The sequence below is a fragment of the Dendrobates tinctorius genome, unplaced genomic scaffold, assembly GCF_039654945.1.
Source record: "Dendrobates tinctorius isolate UK_male_01 unplaced genomic scaffold, ASM3965494v1 ptg000145l, whole genome shotgun sequence".
In the NCBI taxonomy this organism is placed as follows: domain Eukaryota; kingdom Metazoa; phylum Chordata; class Amphibia; order Anura; family Dendrobatidae; genus Dendrobates; species Dendrobates tinctorius.
This window is the reverse complement of record NW_027361812.1, coordinates 10,458,305-10,484,213: the sequence shown is the minus strand read 5'-3', so window position 1 is coordinate 10,484,213 and position 25,909 is coordinate 10,458,305. Positions and strand designations below refer to the sequence as shown.

The 25,909-nt window shown below is 44.5% G+C and overlaps 1 protein-coding gene across 2 annotated transcripts in view; it reads right to left on the bottom strand.

Moving 5' to 3' along the window:
- Positions 1–23,725, bottom strand: part of SOAT2 (sterol O-acyltransferase 2) — a 140,457-nt gene extending 116,732 nt beyond the window's left edge. Inside the window, exons 1-4 of one of the 2 annotated variants that reach the window (XM_073546172.1) lie at positions 23,482–23,725; positions 19,144–19,196; positions 17,106–17,233; positions 2,478–2,537 (exon numbers count right to left, since the gene is read on the bottom strand). In XM_073546172.1, coding sequence (XP_073402273.1) covers positions 2,478–2,537; positions 17,106–17,233; positions 19,144–19,196; positions 23,482–23,569 — 329 coding nt within the window. In that variant the 5' untranslated portion in view covers positions 23,570–23,725. The remainder of the gene's footprint in view (positions 1–2,477; positions 2,538–17,105; positions 17,234–19,143; positions 19,197–23,481) is intronic. The other variant, XM_073546171.1, reaches the window with a different exon arrangement.
- Positions 23,726–25,909: the final 2,184 nt, after the last annotated feature.

Here is a 25,909-nt window from a genome sequence, read left to right as displayed (position 1 = left end):
GCGAGGGACGTTACTTCGACTGGAGGAAAGGTGCAGGTACCCGAGCCAGGAGACGGAGAACTGTAAAGAACTGCGGTGCGTTGTTGTGGTCATCAGGAGGACAACAAATAAAATCCGGAACTGTTACAACTGAACTCTGCCTCTGTCTTGTCCTTGCTTCGCCTGGTGCCTGTGTCGTCTGGACGTGGTAAGCAGTGGACCACCCCCCAATCCGGGCCATTACCACACAGACTCACCCATCTGTGGTTCCGTGTAGTCAGTTGGGAGGTTGGAGAGCTGTGATGTGGTGGAAGCAAGGGGAATTTGGGTGCCACCTCTGTGGACTGTACTGGGTGTGATGTTGAGGTGGAGGAAGAGGAGGAGAGGTCACTTGAAGCTGCGCTTGCCATCCACTGGAGTACATGCTCTTTCTGGCCCTCATCAACATGACACACCACTGTGCTGCTGCCAAAGAAATGGAGTGGAGCAGCCCATCCAGTAACGGAAGTGGTCAGTTGTGTTTGGATAGGACGTGATGGTGTTGGTTCATTAGTGCTTTCACTAACATTACCACCTATGCCATGTACACCAAGCCTGTTCCCCCTTCCACCATGAACTCGCTTTTTCCCTCTCATGTTGCACAGATAGTGTGCTACGAGCATACAATTAGCAACAAAAAAAATTATTTTTTTTTTTTTTTACTGTGCACCAGCTCTGCACACAACTGAATTTCGCTGCCACTAAATGACAAGGTGAAATATGGCGTGATGGATCACGTTAGCAACTGAAAAAAATAGATTTTTAAAAGGATTACTTGTGCATGGAGCACAATAGAAGCAGTGCACAACACACTTCTATTAAATGTGCCCTGCTGTCTTTGTTTCTGGACCTCACTAATGGCACAAGTAAAAAAAAATATGCTGTAAGGTCGATTTCACAGCCACACTGGACACTAGCTATCTAAACTATCTGACACAGAAAAGAGCGCAACCAGGAGCAGCGTCCGGAGAAGCCTCTCTGCGCTGTTATACCGACAAAATGGCGCTAAAACAAGATGTACGCTCTTTATATAGAGAGGGACATGTGATTTCAGAAGCCAATGACACAAGCAGTTGTGTCTGCACATTGTGGATGTTTCCAGCGCCCTGATTGGTTAGCTGCAATGTGCACACATAAAGTTAGGGGGAAAAATTACAAGCATGCCGCTTCTCTGAGCTCTGCCAACCCCCTCCCCTCATCAAACAAGTCCCCCACGCTCATCATACACCACCACTATTCTCGCCAAAGTGCTAAAAATACTTTAGTGGCAACGCAATTATTTTACCAAATGTTACAGATTTTTTTTGATTTTAAGAAAAATTGATTGTGGTTATGATCAGGAATCCAGATGTGCCATATTCATGCCAAATTTATGTTTGGCTATCATTCCTGAACATATTCGCTCATGCTGCCCACCAGGCTGTTTTGTGTTGTACCCAACCTCTGTACACAGTAATTTACATGTCAGAGAGAAGAAGAGTAAAGGGGGTTTTACACATAGCGATATCGCTAGCGATATCGCTATAACGTCACCGATTTTGTGACGTTATAGCGATATCACTAGCGATATCGCTATGTGTGATACTTACCTCCGACCGGCTCCCCCGCTGATCGCGCGAGAATGTCCGGCTCCATTTCTCGTCGTCAGCTTCCTGCTGGGCTTCCTGCTGTGACGACGAGCGACGCTGGACGCGGGCGCGAGGACGTCAGGATCGCTGTGTGTGAAAGGTGAGTATCGTGCGCTGCGTCACTGCTGCATCGCTGTGAGGTCTGCCTGTGTGACAGCTCACTAGCGATCATTTAGCGATGCACCAGCGATCCTGACCGGGTCGGATCGTTGGTGCATTGCTAAATGTAAAAGGGCCTTTACACACCGCTCGGAAGCAGGGAAAGGCAAGCACGAATACAGCACTGTGTAACCACATTTGGGTCCCCCAGCCATAAAGAAACCAAGGTTCTTGACCTCCGTTTAGCACTACAGACAGTCATATAAGAGTTAGTGGTGGCCTACTCATGCCTCTCACTACTTATTTATTGTGAAATGAAACCAGCTACCACAACATCCATAGTCTACTACAGGGGGGAGTTACATGCATACAGGGTCTTCTCTACAGTACTGACTGGGGAAAAAGAGGGCCCACATTCTTCAGGTATGTGTGAGTCCTGGAAGTGGAGCATGCATCTGACAATGACTTTAGTTCTCTTCAAGGTAAAAGACCTTTAAGGTTTATTGTGGCCCTTGGAAGTCATTCAATAGGACATTGTGACCCTTGGACTAGAAAAGATTGGGCACTCATTGGTTTCCATTCCCTAGAATAAAGCTATACAAAGCATATGGTGTTGCTGGGTCATTTAGCATGGTAACATGTGCAGCACTCTTAACAAAAATTTGTTAACAGACCTAAAAAGATGACTGTAGAGAAAAGCGTAATAGAAGATGGTAATAACATAACACTTACTCCAGCATTGATGCCCGATGAAGAAAAACTTTCTTTCTTTCCATTACTGAATCACTGGGTCTGAGAAAACATTTGAAGCAATATAATTTAATATTAACTGACATAACTGTGCTAAAGACTGATATAAGAGCCACGAAAACTACATTTTGCATCACTCGGATAGGCCGTCCCTTTCTGATCAGTGGGGGCCTCTGGGACTCTCACCGATCAGGGAGTGAGTGGGGCCACAACTGTTTTTCTCTGCAGACAGAGCTCCAGGCAACTAACAAGTGAAACCGTGCCGCAGCTCGCTCCACCGCCAGTATCCAAAGAGGCCACGGACAAAAAAACTTTAGTTAGGGCACAATGCCAAGGAAGGACTACTCCAGGCTTGCCACCAGTAAGAGTCTTGCCAGCCAAAATCCCAAAAATCAGAAAGTGATGGCATACACTAGCTGGGGAAACACTTTTCACTGCAGTTTTTGTAGGGTTACCCATTTTAGGGCAGCTGCTCCACTTTTGAAGGCAATATTGGCAAGGCAAAGCCAACACCATTTCTCCCCTATAGTCCAAGTATGGATATACAAGAGTATAAATATAACTACTTCTGGTAAGTGGTAATAAAAATAAATATATTGAACAAAAGTTTAAATCCATTAGGCCATGTGCACTCATTCAGTATTTTACCTCATTTTTGTTTTGTTTTGGCTTACAAATATCGAGGTAAAAACTCAAATACTCAACGTGTGACCGCTGCCTTAGTGACACTAAAAAAAGAAAAAGAAAAATACAGGACATTAAAAATAAAAAACCTCATTATTTGTAATTTCAGCCCTCTGCATCGAGTTTGTCTATATGGATAGACAGAGTTACATCACTTTTGATAAGTTGAGGAAGCTGTCTCAATAAAAATGTTTCAATCTGAAACCCCCCAAAATTGAGCAGTTAAAAAATAAGCTTATTTAATAAGTAAAAACATATAAACAATTCAAATATGATAGCTATTGCCTCTCTCAAAGAAAAAAAAAAGTGATCAAAGAAACTAATGTAGCCAAACATGGAACCAATAAAACTACAGCCAAGAAACAAGCCCTTACACAGCTCCATGGAAAAAAATATATAAATACCTCCAAAAATAAAATTTTGTAGAAAAGAAAAAATACAACTAAAAACTATATAATTCTGACTCACAGAATAAATTTAGCCTGTCGTTTTTTTTTTTTTACTGCACGGAGAGCAATTATCCCATGCTGGGAGATGCCACAAACCTGATGTTGAAGATTTAGGGTACGTGCACACGCTGCGGATAGGGGTGCGGATTTGACCGCACGGATTTTGTAAAATCCGCAGGTAAATCTGCAGGTCAAATGACCTGCGGATTTACCTACGGATTGGCCTGCGGTTCTGCCCTGCGGTTTTTCATCTCCACAATGGAGGACATGTCAATTCTTTCTGCGGTTTCAAAACCGCAGGAAAACCGCGCGGAAAAATCCGCATCGTCTGCACAGCGATTTTTTATTCCCATAGGGAATAATGGTACTGTACACCGTAGCGAAAACTGCTGCGGACCCGCAGCAGCCAAATCCGCTGCAGAACCGCAGCAGAATCCGCAGCGTGTGCATACACCCTAAAACAGAGCTACTAATTACAATCAGGAGCGCACCTGCCATGAGGCAAGCTGAGCACTTTGCCTCAGGCAGAGGTGCGTCCCTGAAGAGAGGGGGCGGCAGAGTGGCGGTCAACACGACTCTCCCTGTAATCCCTGCTGACACTCACAACAACCTAATGTCCTCCCTGCTGCAGCCCCTTGGTCTCCTCTCCAGCAGTCCCAGCACTTCAGTTCACACTGTTTCCTGGTATTGATCTGCAGTGGAATAGTGAGGCCGTACTAGGCCATAGACCATAAGAGGGAGGACGTCATGACAAGGCTGAGAGGGAAAGAGGAAGCGGAAGTTGTTGGATAAGGAGGTGTTGCATTAGGGGTTAATCTGAGTTAGGCAGAGCTGGGCTGGGTTTACCAAGGGGGGGGGTCAAAGAGAAGGCGGGTCGAGAGAAGTTGGTATAAATAGGAGCATTCTTACAAGGGCAACCATTTTAGGTACCCCTTAGTAACTTAAAGAATCTGTGAGGTACCTGCCATTATGGAGATTGAGTCCGTTCTCCAGATGCTGAGGGATGCCGCGGGTTCTCGGGGAGCAGAATGGCTTCAGGCTTCGGTTCAGGGCCTGCTTCAAGGGGTGGCGGAGCCCCCTCAACCCCAACCAGAAGGATGCCGGCCACGGAGAACTAGCTTCCAGTGCGCCTCAGTCCAGAGCCCACCCCTCGGGCCCGGCGCCGCATTAGGAGCCCCTCTAGGGAGCCTCCGGCTCAGGCTGCGAGCTGCAGGCCAGGAGCTCGCACACAGAGAGTCGGGAGGAATCCTTCTATACGGCGGGGCCTGCATCAGGGGGGGAATCGGCCTCCCCCTCTTCATCTGCAGCAGCTGGGACACAGGATCCGGCCAGTGGTATGGCGGGGGCTCACCCGGGAACAGGCCCCGCTCAGCGCAGGCGAGGGGAGGCAGTGAATTAGCGGAGGCCTGCGGCGCAGGCCTCTCAGCAGAGAAGCGATGATGGGGAGAGGAGCCGTAACCCTGCCCACCGGCCAGGACCGCAGACAGCAGGTGTGTGTGATCCACGCCGGGACGCGTGGGGGCGGCGGAGTTGCAGCCTGGAGCAGCACCCGCTGAGCGCGATCCAGCTGAGGTATATGGAGGACGGAGGCCGAGTACATCGGCGCTTCAAAGCAGCGGTCAGAGTAGCGGTAGCTCCTCCCACTTGACTCTGACAGCGGTGCGACAAGGGAATAGCGGGCAGTGTCTGGCTCTGGCTGGCCTGGGGGGTGAAGGGTGGGGATGCTGCAGCCACGAGAGCGTGGGGGGAGCCCAAGATAGAGGGTAGCAATCAGTGGGGTTAGGGCTACAAAGCTGCAATAGGCAGAGGGGCTCAGGAGGAGCTCAAGCATGCGGGCAGCATACGGCTGGCCTAGGGGGGAGTTTTGGGCAGGGCGCATTTCAGGACGGCGGGCTACAGCCGACTACATTGGGGGTGAGCGGGGGTAGGGGTTCCAGCGGACATTTCGTCACGGAAAGGAACCAGGATGTCGGGCAGCAGTCGGCTGGCCTACCGGCGAACAACACAGAACACAGGATGGCACTGCACAGTCGATTAAGCGGAAATGGTGCCGTTTCTTCACGTCTGGATTCTGGATCTTCGGCTGCTGGGCCCACAGCACCCAGGCAGCCAGGTGAGACTTAACATGATTTTACTATTAACCATTCTATGTCTTCTATTGATAGTAGAGGTACTGTTGGGTCTGCAGGGGAGTCTATTGGGAATGTGGGTCCTTGTTATATGGCCTGCGTGATCTAGCCCGTTTGTGGGATTCGAGGGGTGGGGTTTCTCCTACGTCAGCATGGTTGGGCAGTGGTAGGGATACAGGTCTCGGACAAGTATTGGGGTCTACCCTACCAGGCTCACTTTCAGGGGCGAGTGCAGCTGGTTCAGCGAGTAATTCAGTTACAGCTGCAGTGGAGGGAGGGATCCAGAGCACAGGAGCCATACCATTAGAGGGTGGGGAGAAGGATAAGGATGAAGCAAGCAGAGTTGATGACACAGCCAGGGGTGAGGTTTATGTCTGTTTTGAAGGTCCCCTTGGGTCGCACTTGAAACAGGAAGTCAGGGAAAAAATATGGAAAGGGTAATATGTGGAGATATTCTCCTTACTACCTCTAGAGCGTTTCAATCTAGATAGGGTGAGGAGGGATGACAGCAAAAAAGAGGACAAGGAGAGGCGGAGGTTCCGTTTAATTCCCAGGACTTTTTCTAACTGGCTGCAAGCATTTGCGATATTAGCCAGCTTAATCGGGGAGAAAGCCCCGGAAAATTGTATCGGCCTTTTCTTTTACATGGATGCAATTGGGGAGGCTTATAGGGTCTATGGAGGACAGGGTTGGTTGAGTTTTGACGAACAGTTTTGTCAAAGGAAGGCTGTGCGACCCAACATTCGTTGGGACCACAAGGACATAGCTTTGTGGATGAGGGTGATGGCTCCACCTAGAGTGGGCCAGAGCTCACAGTGGTTTCAAGGGGGCACCGGGGGTTCAGGACAGTCAGGGCACTCGGTGTCAATGCAAAATGGACTGTGTTTTTCCTTCAATGAAGGCACATGTAGATTCGGAGCAAAATGTAAATTTAAACATGAGTGTTCCTCTTGTGGGGGCAGTCACGCGTCATCAAAATGTTTCAAGGGTAGGAGGAACAGAAGGGCAGATAGTGTTGAGAAAAGGAGTGACACCGGTTCGTCTGGCAGAGATGGAGCACTTCCTAAATAAGTATACTGACGAGGCGGCTGCATCATTATTACGGGAAGGCTTTAGAGATGGTTTTAAAATTCCTTGTGTCGATGTTGAGGTGAAAATTTCCACAAAAAATTTGAAATCGGCATTGCAGTTTCCGGAGGTGGTGTCAGAAAAGTTAGCCAAGGTAGTTTCTTTGGGTAGAATGGCAGGGCCCTTTGACTCAATTCCGGTAACTAATTTGAGAGTTTCCCCATTGGGGGTAGTTCCAAAAAAGGAGCCTAATAAGTTTAGGCTAATTCATCACCTCTCCTTTCCAAGAGGTTCTTCCGTGAATGACGGGATTGACCCGGAGTTGTGTTCAGTGATGTACACATCTTTTGATGCTGCCTTGGATTGGGTACGTGTTTGTGGAAAAGGTGCCTTGTTAGCAAAAACGGACATTGAGTCGGTTTTTCGGTTGTTGCCTGTTCATCCGGATAGTATGCATTTGCTAGGTTGTTTTTGGGATGGTGGTTTTTACGTTGATCGTTGTTTGCCCATGGGGTGTTCGCTGTCGTGTTCTTATTTCGAGGCATTTAGCACGTTTTTGGAATGGACGGTTAAGGAAGTGTCTGGTTTGAAATCATGCATTCATTACCTTGATGATTTCTTGTTCATTGGTCCAGCACAGAACACTGATTGTTCGTTGTTGTTGCATACCATGGAGAGTTTGGCTAAACGTTTTGGAGTTCCTTTAGCACAGGACAAGACGGTTGGTCCTGTTACCTCGCTGAGTTTCTTGGGCATTGAAATTGATTCTCTAAAGATGGAGTGCAGGTTGCCCATGGATAAAGTGTCGGACATGTGTGCGGAATTCCATCGAGTTAGTGACTTGAAAAAAGCGACGTTACGGGAGGTGCAGTCTTTATTGGGCAAATTGAATTTCGCTTGCCGTATTATGCCCATGGGGAGGGCATTTTGTCGCAGGCTGTCTTTAGCAACGGTTGGAATTAGGTCTCCGGGCCATTTTATCAGACTGAAGAGGGAGGGTTGCGATGATTTGAAAGTCTGGGCGCTTTTCCTCAATTCTTACAATGGCAGATCTATGTGGATAGCGCCGGTGTTGCCAGCTGAAGAGCTGGGTCTTTTGGTTTGTCTAGCAGATGGCAGCGGTTTTTGCTTATTTTTTCAAGGAGAGTGGCTGGTGGAGGCTTGGCCCTGAACCTGGAAGGAGGAGGGTTTGTCATCTAGTCAGGTGGTTCGAGAGATTTTCCCCATAATTGTTGCATTGTCGTTATGGGGGTCAAGGATTCAGAACAAGAAAATTCGTTTTAGGTGTGAATCGTTAGGTGCGGTTAGGGCCTTGAACTCTTTATCTTCTTCGGACGGTGCTGTCGTGAAGATGCTTCAGCATTTGGTTTGGTTAGGATTGAGTAATAATTTGTGGATTGTGTCGGAAGTTTATTCTGTGGTCAAGTCACCTATTCTCGAAGCTCTTTTTACTTCAGTGGGATCGTTTTCGGGAATTGGCACCTCAGGTGTCACCAGGAGGGTTGAGTTGTGCGACGGATTTGTGGAACCTCTCATTGTCGCGGTAAGGGATTTATTATCCAGGTCTTTGTCAGCAGGAACTTGGGCTCACTATAGAAAATCCTGGAACATTTGGGAAGAGTGGAAGGCTTCCATGAACGATGAGTTGGACGAAGAAAGTAAGTTGTTGATGCTGGCAGGTCACAGTTGGGAGTCGTGTTGGTCAGTTTCAAAAATTAATAATTTTATGTCCGGATTAGCATTTGGTTTTAAATTTAGAGGCTTACAGGATTTAACAAAAACCTTTTTGATACTGCAGGCGATGAAAGGCTGGAAAAAAGGTTGGAAAGTCTCGGACGAGAGACGACCAGTATCGTACGAAATATTGCTAATATTAAACGATCAGTTAGGGACAGTTTGTTTTTCTCAGTGGAAAAGGACTCTTTTTAGGTTAGCTTTTTCTTTGGCCTTTTTTGGGGCCTTTCAGATAGGTGAATTAGTTAGTCCGTCTAGAGAGAAAAAAGGTGGTATTATGAGGCAGGGCGTGGACGTTGGTGGGGATAGGTTGGTTATATTCATCCGCTTGTCTAAAACAGATAGGTTGGGAAAAGGTTGTAAGATTGTTCTTTTTGAGGTTAAGGGTTCTCCCATGTGTCCGGTGAAGTGCGTACACAATTTTTGGGGGAATGCCGGCATACCTGACGCTCCACTTCTGGTGCATGAGGACGGTTCATTTTTTGTCGCGTTTTCAGTTTGTGACGGTATTTCGGTCCTGTTTGGAAAAAGGGGGTCTTCCGGCCAAAAACTATAGCGGCCACTCCTTTCGGATTGGAGCCGCCACAGAGGCGGCAAAAAGAGGTTTGGGCGATGAGGTGGTGAATGGGAACTGGGCGTTGGGAATCGGAGAGGTTCCATTCTTATATTCGCCCTACTTCGGTTTAAGTACAATAATTTCACATTTGTTAATGTCTCCTTGACTTAGTGGTTATGTTTGGTTTATTTTCAGAGTTCGGACATCTCCTCTGCTGGATCATGGGGCACTCGTTCGTGTTTTGGGCAGCATTGAGAGCGGCAGTTCATCCGGACGGAAGGCAGCTGGGTGTGCCACGTGATGTAGCAGTCGTGAGATGGATTGGAAAGAGAGGCATGGTTTGGAAACAACTTCTTCAGGAATTTCACAGATTTGTAAGACTTGACCGAGCTCCGGATTTGCTAGTTTTAGACTTGGGGGGTAATGACCTGGGGAAGCGGCCTTGCCGGGAGTTGATTAACAACGTTAAATTTGACATGTTGCGTTTGTGGTCCATGTTTCCGGGATTAAGAGTAATTTGGTCGATTATTGTTCCGAGGAAAGTTTGGTATGGAGCTCGCTCTGTTCAGGGTGTTAACAGAGCTAGAATCATGTTAAATAGGGCGGTGGCAAGATTTATGGCACGGAATGGGGCAATTGTTGTTAGACATCTGGATTTGGAGTTGGGAAAAGGAGAGTTTTGGAGGAAGGATGGAGTTCATCTAAATGCCGTGGGGCTGGACATGTGGTGCCTGGCTATACAGGAAGGTATAGAAAAAGGTTTACAGGTGTGGAGGGACACAAATGTTTGAGGGGGGTCAAAACATTTGTGTTGGTGGCGTGGGGGTGGTCCTCGAAGTTGGTAAGGCTGGACGCTCTGGGGGGGGGATCGGAAGAGGTCCTGGACTCCCTCCAGCGCGGGCCCAAGTGGTCGGATATTTGTGGTATCCCGAAGGAGGGATAAAGGGGACTTGGACATGGTAATGGTTCATGGCCAGGCGGGTTGTTTTGGTGCATCTGAGCTGGTGCTTTACGGCTGGAGGTAAGACTCGACCTGGAGGCCATGTTGGCATAATATCATCATGGATGTTTTGGTTTCGGGGCTTCGAGGACCGCCCCTCCAGGTTGTGAATTACTGTAAAACGTTTGTTTATATGTTAATAAATGTCTGCTGTGGCCAAATTATCCAACAACAAGTGTATCTGTCTTTATTCGACTCATGAGGAAATGGATAGGGGCCATGAGGCTGGAAAAAGAGGTATGGGATTTGTCTAAAAATGGTAAAAGGGGTTGGAAGCTACGAGGAGTCTCGAATACCCTTTGTCAAGGGCGGCCTCGCCCTTAGGGTGACATCATCCCCTCACTGGAGATGCTCTATAATAGAGAATTTGGTAGGACAGCGCAGCCGGGGATTTAATATTTGTTTGAGTCGTTTGGCATCTGGGTGACTGCAGCGACTTTTTGCTTCACTGCAGAGTTGTTTTGTTGCTTTACAGGACTCTGCACTGAGCTCTGTCCTGCCGTTATCACTGTGAGACTCCTGCTGTCATGAATGTGAGGGTATAGCTGGAGAAATTGTGTCAACAGTGAGACATTGCCATGAATGTGTCTGTGAGGACTGTGGAGGATGAGAGTATTCGCACACTGCTGTCCCTGAATGCTGCAGGGGACACAGATGACTTCACATACATGTCCTGACTCTGCAGTATCAGGGGGGTCCTCAGGAGGGTCCCCCATATATACACCACTGGGGGTGAGGACAGCTGATGGGTTATGGCTGTCACCTGTCTGTATGAACTCGTCTCTGTGTACCGTCCCATAAATATTTCATTCTTCTTGGTGTAAACCCTGCCGTTCTCTTGATTCTGGCGCCACTTTTTTTTCCTGGGTCTCTCCGATCCAAAGATATGGCCACCTCTTCCCTGTTTATCTATCTTGTCCTATATGACAACTGGGTGTGGTCTTTATGAAGACAACCGTAGAAAAGAGTTAAGCTCACGCCCACTTGGATAATAAGACTCCTTTTATATATAAGGAAGAGATGGGTATATATTAGGATCAAAGAGGTGTGGAATCTAAAGAAAAACAGCGCCGGATTCAGGAGAAGAGCGGCATTTACATCAGTTATTTTTTATTTTTTTTTTTTTACATATTTAGAACCAACTAATAAATCTTCTATAAACTTGAGTTAGAACTTGTAAGGTTTTTTTTCATATATATGGTACCAAGAGGATTGGCTCTGACCCATGCCTGTGTGCATGAATATTTGCTTTGGATGATTTATAGCCCCCACTGATGACATTTTGGTGGCACACGACCGACCTGCTGAGTATCTAAAGCAAAAGTCGTTTTAGGGCAGTTTCACACATCCAGATAATTCTGGTACCGGAAAAACCGGTACCAGAGCTATCCGTGTGTCCGTGTGTACCATCCGTGTGCTGTCCGTATGCTGTCCGTGTGTCCGTGTTTTTGAAAAATTATTTTCAATGTTAACCCTTTGACTTTTAAAAACGCACACGGATCGCACACGGACAGCATCCGTGTGCGGTACGTGTTTACACGGACTCATTGACTTGTATGGGTCCGTGTGATCCGTGCTGTTGCACAAAAATGGACATGTCAGCGTGTTTTGAACACGGACACACGGTCCGTGAAAACACGCTGACATCTGCATAGACACATTCATTCGAATGTGTCTACGTGTGTCAGTGTCACCGGTACGTGAGAAAACTGTCACTACACGTACCGGAGACACTGACGTGTGAAACTGCCCTTAGGAAAATGCCAGAAGTGTTTTTCCTATGCTGCCTTTGTATTTGCAGCATTTTTGCTTCTTAATCTTATGTATAAGATAGTGTCTGTTAATACAGTTGTGGCCAAAAGTATTGACACCCCTGCAATTCTGTCCGATAATACTCAGTTTCTTCCTGAAAATGATTGCAAACACAAATTCCTTGGTATTATTGTCTTCATTTAATTTGTCTTAAATGAAAAAAACACAAAAGAGAATGAAGCAAAAAGCAAAACATTGATCATTTCACACAAAACTCCAAAAATGGGCCACACAAAAGTATTGGCACCCTCAGCCTAATACTTGGTTGCACAACCTTTAGCCAAAATAACTGCGACCAACCGCTTCCGGTAACCATCAATGAGTTTCTTACAATGCTCTGCTGTAATTTTAGACCATTCTTCTTTGGCACACTGCTCCAGGTCCCTGATATTTGAAGGGTGCCTTCTCCAAGCTGCCATTTTTAGATCTCTCCACAGGTGTTCTATGGGATTCAGATCTGGACTCATTGCTGGCCACCTTAGAAGTCTCCAGTGCTTTCTCTCAAACCATTTTCTAGTGCTTTTTGAAGTGTGTTTTGAGTCATTGTCCTGCTGGAAGACCCATGACCTCTGAGGGAGACCCAGCTTTCTCACACTGGGCCCTACATTATGCTGCAAAATTTGTTGGTAGTTTTTAGACTTCATAATGCCATGCACACGGTCAAGCAGTCCAGTGCCAGAGGCAGCAAAGCAACCCCAAAACATCAGGGAACCTCCGCCATGTTTGACTGTAGGGACCGTGTTATTTTCTTTGAATGCCTCTTTTTTTCTCCTGTAAACTCTATGTTGATGCCTTTGCCCAAAAAGCTCTACTTTTGTCTCATCTGACCAGAGAACATTCTTCCAAAACGTTTTAGGCTTTTTCAGGTAAGTTTTGGCAAACTCCAGCCTGGCTTTTTTATGTCTCGGGGTAAGAAGTGGGGTCTTCCTGGGTCTCCTCCCATACAGTCCCTTTTCATTCAGACGCCGATGGATAGTACGGGTTGACACTGTTGTACCCTCGGACTGCAGGGCAGCTTGAACTTGTTTGGATGTTAGTCGAGGTTCTTTATCCAACATCCGCACAATCTTGCGTTGAAATCTCTTGTCAATTTTTCTTTTCCGTCCACATCTAGGGAGGTTAGCCACAGTGCCATGGGCTTTAAACTTCTTGATGACACTGCGCACGGTAGACACAGGAACATTCAGGTCTTTGGAGATGGACATGTAGCCTTGAGATTGCTCATGCTTCCTCACAATTTGGTTTCTCAAGTCCTCAGACAGTTCTTTGGTCTTCTTTGTTTTCTCCATGCTCAATGTGGTACACACAAGGACACAGGACAGGGGTTGAGTCAACTTTAATCCATGTCAACTGGCTGCAAGTGTGATTTAGTTATTGCCAACACCTGTTAGGTGCCACAGGTAAGTTACAGGTGCTGTTAATTACACAAATTAGAGAAGCATCATATGATTTTTCGAACAGTGCCAATACTTTTGTCCACCCTATTTTTTATGTTTGGTGTGGAATTATATCCAATTTGGCTTTAGGACAATTCTTTTTGTGTTTTTTTCATTTAAGACAAATTAAATGAAGATAATAATACCAAAGAATTTGTGTTTGCAATCATTTTCAGGAAGAAACTGAGTATTATCTGACAGAATTGCAGGTGTGTCAATACTTTTGGCCACAACTGTAAGTGGAAGCCGTCAGAAGAAAGGTCAGGACTTGGGACACTTCTTTTAGCCGCTTTACAGCTTTCGAAGCCAGAAGCACTTAAAAGATGTGTCTAAAGACAGAGCATGTGCGCAGTAAGTTGTTGACATCACTGTGCAAATGGTCAATGTTTTTAACACTTTTGAGAACTTTTCAGGCCATTTCTGTGACTGTATTTGCCTGAAAAAGACACGGTGTGCATATCCCCTTATATCCGTGGGAGAATTCTTGTTTCCTCCCTCAGGACCAACTCCACATTCACACTGGTCCTTGAGTGACAGCCTCGGTGGGCATTTCCTTGATTTTGATTTTTCCTTCTCGAATATATAATGTTTTTAGTTTTTTTTTTCTTCTTGTTTTTGCTCTATAGAGATGTATTAGTGATTGTAATATGGGGGATGAGCTGTAGTTTTTATTACTACTATTTTGGGGTCCATATGACTCTTTGACCTTATTTCCTTTTTTGGGAGTAATTTGCAAAAAAAAATAAAAAATTCTGCCATTTGATTCCTTTCATGTTTATTGTATGGGATAAGTATCATAATTTTTTTTATTAGTTTGGACGTTATGCAGAAATACCTGTGGTTTTTTTTTTCTAGATTTTGTTCTGAGAAAAAAGGGGGGGGGGGGATGTGAACACATTTATATTTTTCAATTTTTTTTTTTTTTTTTTCCTTAATCTCCTTAGGCAATTTGAACCTGCTACCAGTATTTCTTTTAAAACATACTACATAACCCTGAATAACCATTCAAAGGCCACATTCACACGTTCAGTATTTGCTCAGTGTTTTAGGGTACCGTTACACTAAGCGATGCACCAGCGATCCCGACAACGATATGGATCGCTGGTACATCGCTATGTGGTCGCTAGTGAGCTGCCACACAGGCAGATCTCACCAGCGACAAAGCAGTGGTCGGGGGTCGCTACTTACCTGTCAGACGCGGCGATCCTGACGTCCTCCCGCCCGCGTCCATGCGTCGCTCGTCGGCACCACAGGAAGCCCAGCAGGAAGCGCCCGACGAGAAATGGTCCAGGACGTTCTCGCGCGATCAGCAATAACCAGCGGGGGAGCCGGTCGGAGGTAAGTATCACACGTAGTTATATCGCTAGCAATACCGCTGCTGCGTCACAAAACCAGTGACGTTACAGCGATATTGCTAGCGATATCGCTATGTGTAACGGGCCCTTTACATCAGTATTTGTAAGCCAAAACCAGGAGTGGAACAATCAGAGTAAAAGTATAATAGAAACACGTCACCACTTCTGGATTTTACACTGTTTTTGGCTTACAGATACTGATGTAAAATACTGACCAAATACTGAAAGTGTGAACGTGGCCTAATATAAAGCCCAGCAATAGTCCACAGGCCAGTGATTTCCATAGGCCCCTGGCTGCTGTGGCAAAACCATTAGCATCCCATTTTCAACTTTTTAAATGGCTGTAAGGGCTCATTCACATATCAATGATGCCATGTCTTTGTCAGACTGGTTTTATATCAACATTATTTGAGTTTTTGATTATGTCATCCAAAGTTAGAAGTCACCCTATAATATTCACACAGAGGCAAAAAGATCTGTTAAGTTTCAAGAGGAATCAAATTCGGGGAATCCTTTTTTTCCCTGTAGTATCTTAAATCCATCTCAAATAGGTAAAATATATATGTTTCTTTCCATAGCGGAGTGGAGTTTCCATTGAAATAAATGAGTATTTAAAACTTATTTGAAGCGTTTTATGATGTACATCACCACCAAACCCTTCATAAAAAAAATAAACAGAACATGCCCTTAGGTCTCATTCACATGACCATATTTTTGGTCCGATTACTCTCCATGAAAAAAATGGATTGCACTAGGATAACTCTCATGGGACACAGCTATGATGGAGATAACTCTCAGGACGCAGCTATGATGGGGATAACTATCCCCATCATAGCTGTGTCCCATGAGAGTTATCCCCATCATAGCTGTGTCCCATGAGTTACCCCCATCATAGCTGTGTCCCATGAGAGTTATCCCCATCATAGCTGTGTCCCATGAGTTACCCCCATCATAGCTGTGTCCCATGAGAGTTATCCTCATCATAGCTGTGTCCCATGAGTTTTCCCCATCATAGCTGTGTCCCATGAGAGTTACCCCCATCATAGCTGTGTCCCATGAGAGTTATCCCCATCATAGCTGTGTCCCATGAGAGTTATCCCCATCATAGCTGTGTCCCATGAGTTACCCCCATCATAGCTGTGTCTCATGAGAGTTATCCCCATCATAGCTGTGTCCCATGAGAGTTATCCCCATCATAGCTGTGTCCCATGAGTTACCCCCATCATAGCTGTGTCCCATGAGAGTTATCCCCATCATAGCTGTGTCCCATGAGAGTTATCCCCATCGTAGCTGTGTCCCATGAGTTACCCCCATCATAGCTGTGTCCCATGAGAGTTATCCTCATTATAGCTGTGTCCCATGAGAGTTATCCCCATCATAGCTGTGTCCCATGAGTTACCCCATCATAGCTGTGTCCCATGAGTTACCCCCATCATAGCTCTGTCTCATGAGAGTTATCCCCATCATAGCTGTGTCCCATGAGAGTTATCCCCATCATAGCTGTGTCCCATGAGTTACCCCCATCATAGCTGTGTCTCATGAGAGTTATCCCCATCATAGCTGTGTCCCTTGAGAGTTATCCCCATCATAGCTGTGTCCCATGAGTTACCCCCATCATAGCTGTGTCCCATGAGAGTTATCCCCATCATAGCTGTGTCCCATGAGATTTATCCCCATCGTAGCTGTGTCCCATGAGTTACCCCCATCATAGCTGTGTCCCATGAGAGTTATCCTCATTATAGCTGTGTCCCATGAGAGTTATCCCCATCATAGCTGTGTCCCATGAGTTACCCCATCATAGCTGTGTCCCATGAGTTACCCCCATCATAGCTGTGTCCCATGAGAGTTATCCTCATTATAGCTGTGTCCCATGAGAGTTTTCCCCATCATAGTTGTGCTCATAGATTTTGACTCCATTATACCTCCTCAGGTAACTGCTCACGTTTCTCCCGAGCTGTGGTTTGTCGGTGGCGCTCGTCCCCCTTCCCGCTCCCACATCCCTTACTCACAATTGGAAGGCCCCTGCTATAGGGCCATCGTTCTGCAGCCATCATTGTGTGTCTATATGCCTGTGCCAAGCCTACTATTGCCGTTAATGATCCTTGTTCTGGATACTTTTGTGAGGTTCTTGTATGTGTGTGTGTGATGGCACTGATATCCTTGTGTTTGGACACTTTTTTTTTCTATCTAAACTAAATGTCCACTATTATACTCAGTTTTACCGGATGAATGTAAATCTTTATGAACCAGATTTATGTCTACCGATTTTAAAAATTTATTATGGGGGGGGGGGACATTTTGCAGTTCGCCTCAGGCAGCAGAGAGGCTAGGTTCACCCCTGATTACAATAGAAAGCTAAATTATGTTTGCACCCCTGGACAACTTACCTTTCTTTTAACCCAGTGGTTACAGTTTTATCCCCCCTTTTGTAGGACTCCACAGCCTCTGACACAGCATTATCCAGGAGAATTTTCATGTGACTGCTCATGTCCTCCAAAAGTTCTGCTTTAACTCCCTGAAGCCAAAAAGATGTCACTTTAGATAGGAATACACACATACAACATGCATTCACCACAAATCAGGTTTCCTAGATTCCTGCTTAAAACACTTGAGTCATCTAAAACAGTAAATACCGTAGATGTTTCCCAGTATGGCAAACTAAGTACCGTATGTGCACACAACGTCTTTAAAGCTTAGCCGAACACAGAAAAAGTTGGCTTTTTTTCCCCCGATCTCCTCAGCGACGCTCCTGGCATCTTCCGTTCCCAGGGATGCTTTGCGCGAAGGACCTTTGTGACGTCATACTCGTGAGACCGCGACATCATCTCAGGTGATTCGTGCAAAGCATCACTGCAACCTGAAGATGCAGCGTGGTGAGAGGCGGGAAGGGTCCGGGGGCCACCAGAAGGTGAGTATATCCCTATTTTTTATTTTAATTCTATTTTTTACAGGATTATGGTACCCAGGGCCTGTAGGACAGTCTCCTCTCCTCCAGACCCTGGGTACCTTCCACACATGAAGCACTTACCTTACGCATGGTGGGCATAGCCACATGCGTAAAGTGAGCGTTTCAATGCAATCCTATGGGTGCGGAATTGCCGCGATTCCGCACAAAGAATGAGCATGCTGCTGATTTCTCCGCTATGCAATTCCGCAGAGGGAAAAATCCGCAGCATTAGCACAGCAATGCGGAATCCAATAGGATTGCATGGGATGCGTTTTCTTAGCGTCTTCGCAGTGGAAAAACGCCATGAAAACGCTAAAAAAAAAAGCAACGTGTGCACATAGCCTAAAGCATCAGTTTTTTTTTTCTTTTTTGCTGCCTGCGTTTTCTTTTCAGGGTTTTCCCATGGTTAAAGTGACTTTTTTGGGTGGTTTTCACTGTTACTTTCTGGTTGTTGTTTTTTTACTTCTTTAAATAATGAAAAAAATGCTAGTGGATTGGGTTTTTTTTCTTCTTTTTAAGCAAAAATTATGGCAAAACGCTCCAAAAGATGTCTGTCTTCCTGGCGCCATTTGAGCTTTCCTCTTGACTTGTATTGGAAAAGTACATTGCATCTTCTGAGCGAAAAACACCAGAAGAATGGACGCTTGGCGTTTTTAGAAACCTGAAGATGTTAAAAAACATTCAGAAGCCTGACAATAGGCACAGCAAGTCCATTTTACATAGAAATGCACTGGTTCGTTCTTTGGAGCATTTATGGATAATATTTTGGGCATGCCAGGAATAGTTCACAGATTTTTCTCATTTTTTTGGCATGGAATCTGCAGCAAAACCCATGTTCCAAATCTGTTTGTATTTGAGTGAGCAAATGTATCTCTAATGCTTGTGGTTTTATGCGTTTCCTACACGTGTTTTTAACACGTTAGAAAGAATTGGTATGCAAGTTCAAATTTAAGAATGCAAATTTTGGTGCCAAAACAGCAACACAGGGAAAAAAAAGTACATTTTTGACTTTACAACAACATCATGAATTCAGTGTGCAATTTTGATTAAAGAAAGTGACAAAGAATACAAATGATGAATTCAGACCAATGTGTCTTTTAGAAGTGAATTTTCAACCACAAAAATTCTTGCCTGGAGAAAAATATACCTCCACACAGAACAAACTTTTCTTCTTTATTTCCTGTTGCTTGTATAGCACAAAAATATTCTGCGGTGCTGTACAGAGATCAGCTGTCACATAAGTCTTTGTGCTCAGTTGCTCAAAAAAAGAAAAAAAAATCCGTATTTCACTCACATACATAATATGGCCAACTTACCATCCTGTTTTTCAATTTATGGAGGAAAGAGGAGTATGCCGAGACAATGGGGTCAGCCATTGTGATCCTACACTGCGTTACGGTTTCTGATGCCTTATCCATACTCCTATATCTGCAATGTTATCATGTAATCCAGTATACTAGGTACAACCGCTCACCTACCTCCATATGTCTCTTCCATTCTATCAGACCACTGATGTGATCGGACACAGCACCTGTGGTGATGATATGAGAAGGGTCAGTGTATGACAATTTTTTTCCATTTACAGTAAACTTTCAAGATTCGTTTACAGTTTACACCCAACAGAAATATTTTATTAACGCTCCACAAAAAAAGCTTGAAACTTTTTTTTTTAACAATGTGTCACCCCTGTCGGCCTCCATGGACCATAATTAGGCCCCATGGAGCATAATGTAATTAGGAACCATGCAGCATAATGTAATTAAGCCTCGATTGGCATTCCCTGTCCTGCATCTGGAGGGGGATAAGTTTGTCTTTGTTCCTCTCTGCAGGGGGCCTCCCTGATGCATAACATTACAGACTAGCTAGAGACAAGACTGTCAACTTCTTTGATGTTAATGTACCAAGTTTTTAAAAGGGTGGGGTGTGAATATCTCTACCCAACCAGGGGGCTGGTCCGAAGAAGGTAGAAAAAATGTTTGAGGGTTCTTGTTGGTGCCATGTTTAGGATATGCTGCTGAGGCCAGATCCTGGTGCCACTACTTGGATATTTATAGACTGAAGATCATCTGCCAAATACCATTTCAGCCATGTTGGATACACTGCTTGATTAGAGGAGCTATTCAGAAGGACCAGTGTTGCATTTTCTTTGGCTTCAGATTACTGGATTGCGGTCCCAGATTTATTCCTTTTGTTGAAGCCACATTGCAGATTCTGAGGCCACATGCACACATTCAGTATTTGGTGAGTTTTTTACCTCAGTATTTGTAAGTCATAACCAGGAGTAGGTGATAAATCCAGAAGTGATGCAAATATTTCTATTATGCTTTTCCTCTGACCGTTCCACTCCTGGTTTTGGCTTACAAATACTGAGGTAATCCCGATACCAGAGGTTTGGGGGAAATCTGGAATTAAAAGGGTGGGGGATGTTTTTAGTGGAGTGGAGTTCCTGAAATTCGGTGAGATCAGGGTTAAATATAATTTACCGTCATCTAAGCTGTTGAAAGACAGAATTTGGAAATTCATAAAAGGGAAGACTTTGAATTATGAAATGCTATCTTCACTATTGTCCAACCTTAAAAATAAAAACCTCTGGAGTCTGCGTAATTTGTATAGATCTGATGTCAAAGACCTAACGAGCCACAAAAGCATATACTTGAAGAGATGGGAGTCCGATTTTGGTGCTGATATCCGTCTCGAGAATTGGAACGATGCCATCAAAAACACTTACAATTCCAACATATCAATGGGTCTTCATGAGAGTCATTTCAAATTGTTAAATTGGTGGTACTATGCCCTGACGAGGTTATCGCATTTTAACACAGAGCTATCTTCCTTGTGCTGGAGAGATTGTGGACACCAAGGGAACCTCTACCATATTTTCTGGGGTTGTTCAAAAATCAAAAACCTCTGGCTTCAAGTCACACAGCACAATAACCTCATTGCTAAGGACTTCACAATTACACCCGAAAGAGCACTTCTTTCATTAGACATGGAACAATTTGATGACTCGGTAAGAAACATTATCATACACATCCTCTTAGTGACCAAGACCATGTTAGCACAATGGTGGAAGAAAGCAGAGGTACCCAAATTTTCAGACACACTTGACAAGATAGGCCAACACAGCGATTTAGAACGCAGATTTGCGATTAACAACAATCACATTCACAAATACTCAAAAAAATGGAAGACCTGGAACAACAAATTTCATATCAAATAGACTTAACAAGAGGCACTATATTTTGAAGTTTAAACCTGGGCGCTTTAGTACTGGGATGCTGTATCTCCTTCCAAGAATGTTACCCCATAATAAGGATTGTCGATTTTTTTTTTCTTTTATGTTGTTATTCGATATATGTTATTCTATGCCTATTTGTGGGTTCTCTAGTTTTTAAATTTTTTTCTGTACCTGTACAAGGTTGTTTATTCCCAACTCCCTTCCCTCCCTTCCTACCTTCCTTTCCCTACCCTGTTTATTTCTAAAAAATAAAATAAAATTATTTGAAAACAAATACTGAGGTAAAATACTGACCAAATAGTGAACGTGTGAACGAGGCCTTAGGCTATACTACGTTCCCACAACAAGCTTTTTGGTGAGTTTTTGATGTTGCAGATATTCTGCACCCATTAACATAAGTTACTTGTTTGTTTGTTTTTTAATACACAGAGTAAAAAAAAAACTCACCAAAAACTGGTGGGAACCTAGCTAAAGGAATCATATCTATGTTCGGTAGAATATTCTACCAGTCCCAATAAAAACAATTTTGGATTGTTTACCAGCATGTTGTCCCTGCGTGCTCTGTCACACAACGTGCTACACTTTTCTTATTCATTTCTATGGGAAATCCACTTTTCTGCTCATGGGGAATTTTTTGGATTTCTTTTTTTCCTAGCTTTGAAAAACGCATGGTGAAAAAAAAATTGCATGTCACTTCTTTCAAGAGGATCCGGAACAAAATCTCTCCAAATTAGGCATTGTCAAATACAAAGGTTTAAAAAAAATCGTTGCAGGTAAAGAACACAATTCTTCTGGTCATGCTTCAGGAAACGAAAAACTCATGTAGACACTTACCCCCAAAAAACGGTATGTTCACAAGGCACCTTATAGACACCGTTGTACCTGCACAGTTTATGAAGCAGAAGATGCTCCAGGAAACTCGGGTTGTGTTTTTTTTCCTGGACAGTCTTCTTTGCCGATGTCATTTCATTTTGTTATGTATAAGATAATGGTGGCCTCCAGAAGAATGGACAGGTCACTTCTTATCCCTTTACAGCTTTTGAAACCTGAAGCGGTTCAAAGAACTTAAAACACTGAGCATATAAACAACAAGTCGTTCTTCTCGCTTTAACTTCTTTTTTTTAACCTAAAAAAGATGTTCCTATCTTAGCCATTTTTGATTCACAGGAAATAAATGCCCTAGAGGTACAAGTTCCAGATATGGGGCTTGCATTTATCTCAAGGATACAGTAGTGCACTAAAGGTACTGTCACACTTAGCGATGTACCAGCGATCCCGACCAGCAATATGACGCGGTCAGGATCGCTGGTGCATCGCTAAGTGTTCGCTAGTGAGCTGCCACACAGGCAGATCTCACCAGCGACATCGCTGGGGACGGGGGTCGCTACTTACCTGTCACACTAGGCGATCCTGCGTCCGCCCGCCCGCGTCCACGCTCGTCGCTCGTCTCTCCACAGGAAGCGCCGCAGGAAGCTGACGAAGAGAAGCGGTCCTGAACGTTCTCGCGCGATCAGCGATAACCAGCGGGGGAGCGGTCGGAGGTAAGTATCAGACACAGCGATATCGCTAGCAATATCGCAATAACGTCACTAGTGTGACAGTACCTTTAATCGAGAAGTGGCCGAGCATGCAGATCTTACTCCATACACTTCTGTAGGAGCTGGGAAAATGGCTGAGGAAGTGTGATGGGCAAATTTTCGAACTTCTACAGGAGTGAATAGAGAGCGCCAGAAACCACAATTTTCAGAACTCCCATGTAAGCGGATGGAGAATGCGGTATTTGGCTATTGTTAGAAAATGCTTCTAGAAATAAATACATAGAGAAGTCTTCTGCAACTTTCCAAACTTCTATAGAAATGAATTTGGCCTTGCTAATCTTGAAATATAGTAAAACTAGTAGCATAATAGGCCACTTTGGCAAAGGGACACCAAGGAGATTCTGAAAGGCGAAGTATGAAGTTGCACACCCCATGTTTGGCCTATTTTTATTGGACATGCCTCCAATCTACAGGATTTAAATAACAAGTAGTGCAGTTCACCCGTATATTATAAGCCAATCTAAACAGACCCTTGGCCAGAAGCCCTAAGCAAATAAGGACCCCAGAACCTTGTAAAGTAATACAGACTCCATACTACACCCCAAACTAAACTCCCTAAGCCAACAGAACCACAGCCAGAACACCTAAAATATTACAGTCTCTATATTAGAATCACTAAACAGATACAACCCCCCAAATCAAGCCCCACTTGATGTAATACAGACCCCAGACCAAACCTCGTTCTTGCATCCAGTAATCTTCTTCCTTACCACTCACTGCCACCGCCAGCAGTATTATTTCCATTGTCATGAGTCAGAGGGTGTAAAAAAAAAAAAAAAAAAGTGCAATTTCTAAAAAGTTGTATTGTGCTCCTCAAAGGCATCGTACTGGACAATTTTGGCTCGGACATTGGACTGTAGTACCAAACTTATACTATGCTGACTATATGACATAGGAAAGGTGATTAACCATATATAACATTCCCTGTAGGTTGCACAAGCCACATCTTCTGTGTACACTGAACAGGCCCCGATAGTTACCATTGTGCTTGTCATCAGCTCCATCCTCAGTGTGATTGGTCTTTCTCCGGCACACGGTGGGTTCTGCCGTCTCTCCAGTAGATGCCATGGTGTCTCACTGCAGAGATGGTGCCCACAGCCACACTGTCATACTTAGAGACGTGACAAAGTCCCCAGTACTCCCTTTTAGTGAGAGTAAGTGCCAAATAACCCTTGTCCTGTGTGTGTTCACCGGGATCTCCTTGTCCCCTGCCCCCAAACAGTTAAGACTTCTAATAGACTAAAACCTGTGGTTAAGTCTCCTATGTAACCTTTGGAGCCCAGGAGAACTTTGCTCCATCTGTCCAAATTATCTGATTGAAGGGGAAATATGTACTGGTGGATCATGGCGACCTATAAATCCATATCTTATCTGATCCTTGGAGATATACCACTTTCTAAACTTCTAAACCAATGAGGCATTAATTAACCTTGAGCAGTAATTCCGTAAACCTCTTGTCCTCCAGCTGTTGTGAAACGAATGAGCTGCAAGGACATGATGGGAGTTGTTTCACAGAGGATTTTAGTTATATATCCACATTTGTTTTACAAGATATAGTATGAAGTAGCAGCCCCAACCAAAAATCAGGCTCAGGATATGTCAGTGGATCTCGGTCTGATCATGGACCTCAATGTACGGCGTAGTCGTGGGTCTCTTGACCCAAGCAAAACAGCCTCATAGAAATATACTGTATGAAGCTATCAGCTTCCAAATGGAAGATCCTCATGATCAGACTGATTTATGCATGGACCCTTAAATAAAAAAGAAGATCCCAAGCGTCTGCCACGCATTCGGCCGTGTACCTATGAGCAGAAACGCTGCTTTTTTTCCTGCTTAGTTTTTCTGCAGGTGCCCAGACCGAAATTCTCAATAACAATCTGCTTTGATTATTGTGTTTTTGCATCATTCTTTTGATGCAATTTACTTTTTTATGCATATTTGGTGCAGATTTGAAGCAGCGTCCTTTTATGTGTTTTTATTTTCATTGAGAAACGCTGGGACTCTACACTTGAAAACACAATTGCGTTTTATACATGCTTTTTTTTAGGCTCGCCATAGAAGTCTAGAGGGGAAAACAAGCACCAAAAATTCACAATTGGCATGAGGTTTTGTGACACCACATCAACTTTGCTTGAATTGCAGTGGATGTTCTGCAAAAAAAGCTACAGTGCAAAAAAGCAGCACTTACGCTGCGTGAGAACATGGAGATTTTACGGTGTTTAAAAAAAAAAAAAATTATGACAACGAAAGTACCTGGGAAGTGTCGTGTGACCACTAGGGGATGAGTGATATTGCCCAATATCGTATCGGAATTCCGATTTCCGATATTGGAAAATATCGGATATCGGAATTTCCGATATCAATGCAAGTCAATGGGAGAAAAAAATCGGAATTACAAAATGACCACTACAGTGCTATTTAATAGATAAAATGGAGGGGAAACACCTCAGGATAATGGGGAAGGAGTTTGAAGAGGAGCAAAAAAAAAATCGCTAGAAAAATGCACAGAGCGAAAGCTGTAGCAGGAAAACTGGTCGCCATCTTCTTAACAGCTGTGTTTTTTCTTTGGGGTAGGATTAGTTGGGGTAGGGTTAGGGTTTATGGTTAGTATTGTAAGGGTTAGGGTAAGGGTTAGGGGTTAGTAGGGTTAAGGTTAGTTAGGGTTAGGGTTAGTAGGGTTAGGGGTTAGGGTTATGCTTATGGTTAGTAGGGTTAGGGGTTAGGGTTATTAGGGTTAGGGGTTAGGGTTATGGTTAGTAGGGTTAGGGGTAGTAGGGTTAGGGGTTGGGATTAGTAGGGTTATGGTTAGGGTTTATTGTTTAGGGTTAGTAGGGTTAGTGGTAAGGGTTAAGGGTTAGGGATAGTTAGGGTTAGTGATTTTACATTAAATTAAAACTGCCGGTGGTGGTGTCAATATGCCCTTTGACTGACATGTGTCCGCGTTCAGCTCACGTTGCTTTGCAGGGAGTTTCCAGGAGCACCACGTGGAGGAACAGATACACTCCCTTTAAACCATGCTTAGTCTTCTTCTGCTGATTATATTACTGTTATTCAGTAATTCTGCATATTGATATTCTGCTTTTGGTTCATGTACATCTGCCCCTACTGTTTCCTAAACCTCCGTCTATGGTTATTCTGCTATTGGCTGGTTGCAGAATGTCCCAAACCCAGAGGAAATACGCAGAAGTAACAGTAGGCACAGGAACTTGAGAGAACCAGCTGGTGAGTCTGGAACCCGTATAGGCAGCAGAAATCAGCATAAGAGCCAATGGAACTAACAGGCACCAGCTGACGTTACCGGAGCCCGTTAACTAAGCAGGAGGTACCTGTGCCAGAATGCACTACCAAGGACCAGCAGACGTTACTGGAACTTGGATACCACAAAGGAGGGACCTAAGCCATTGACTC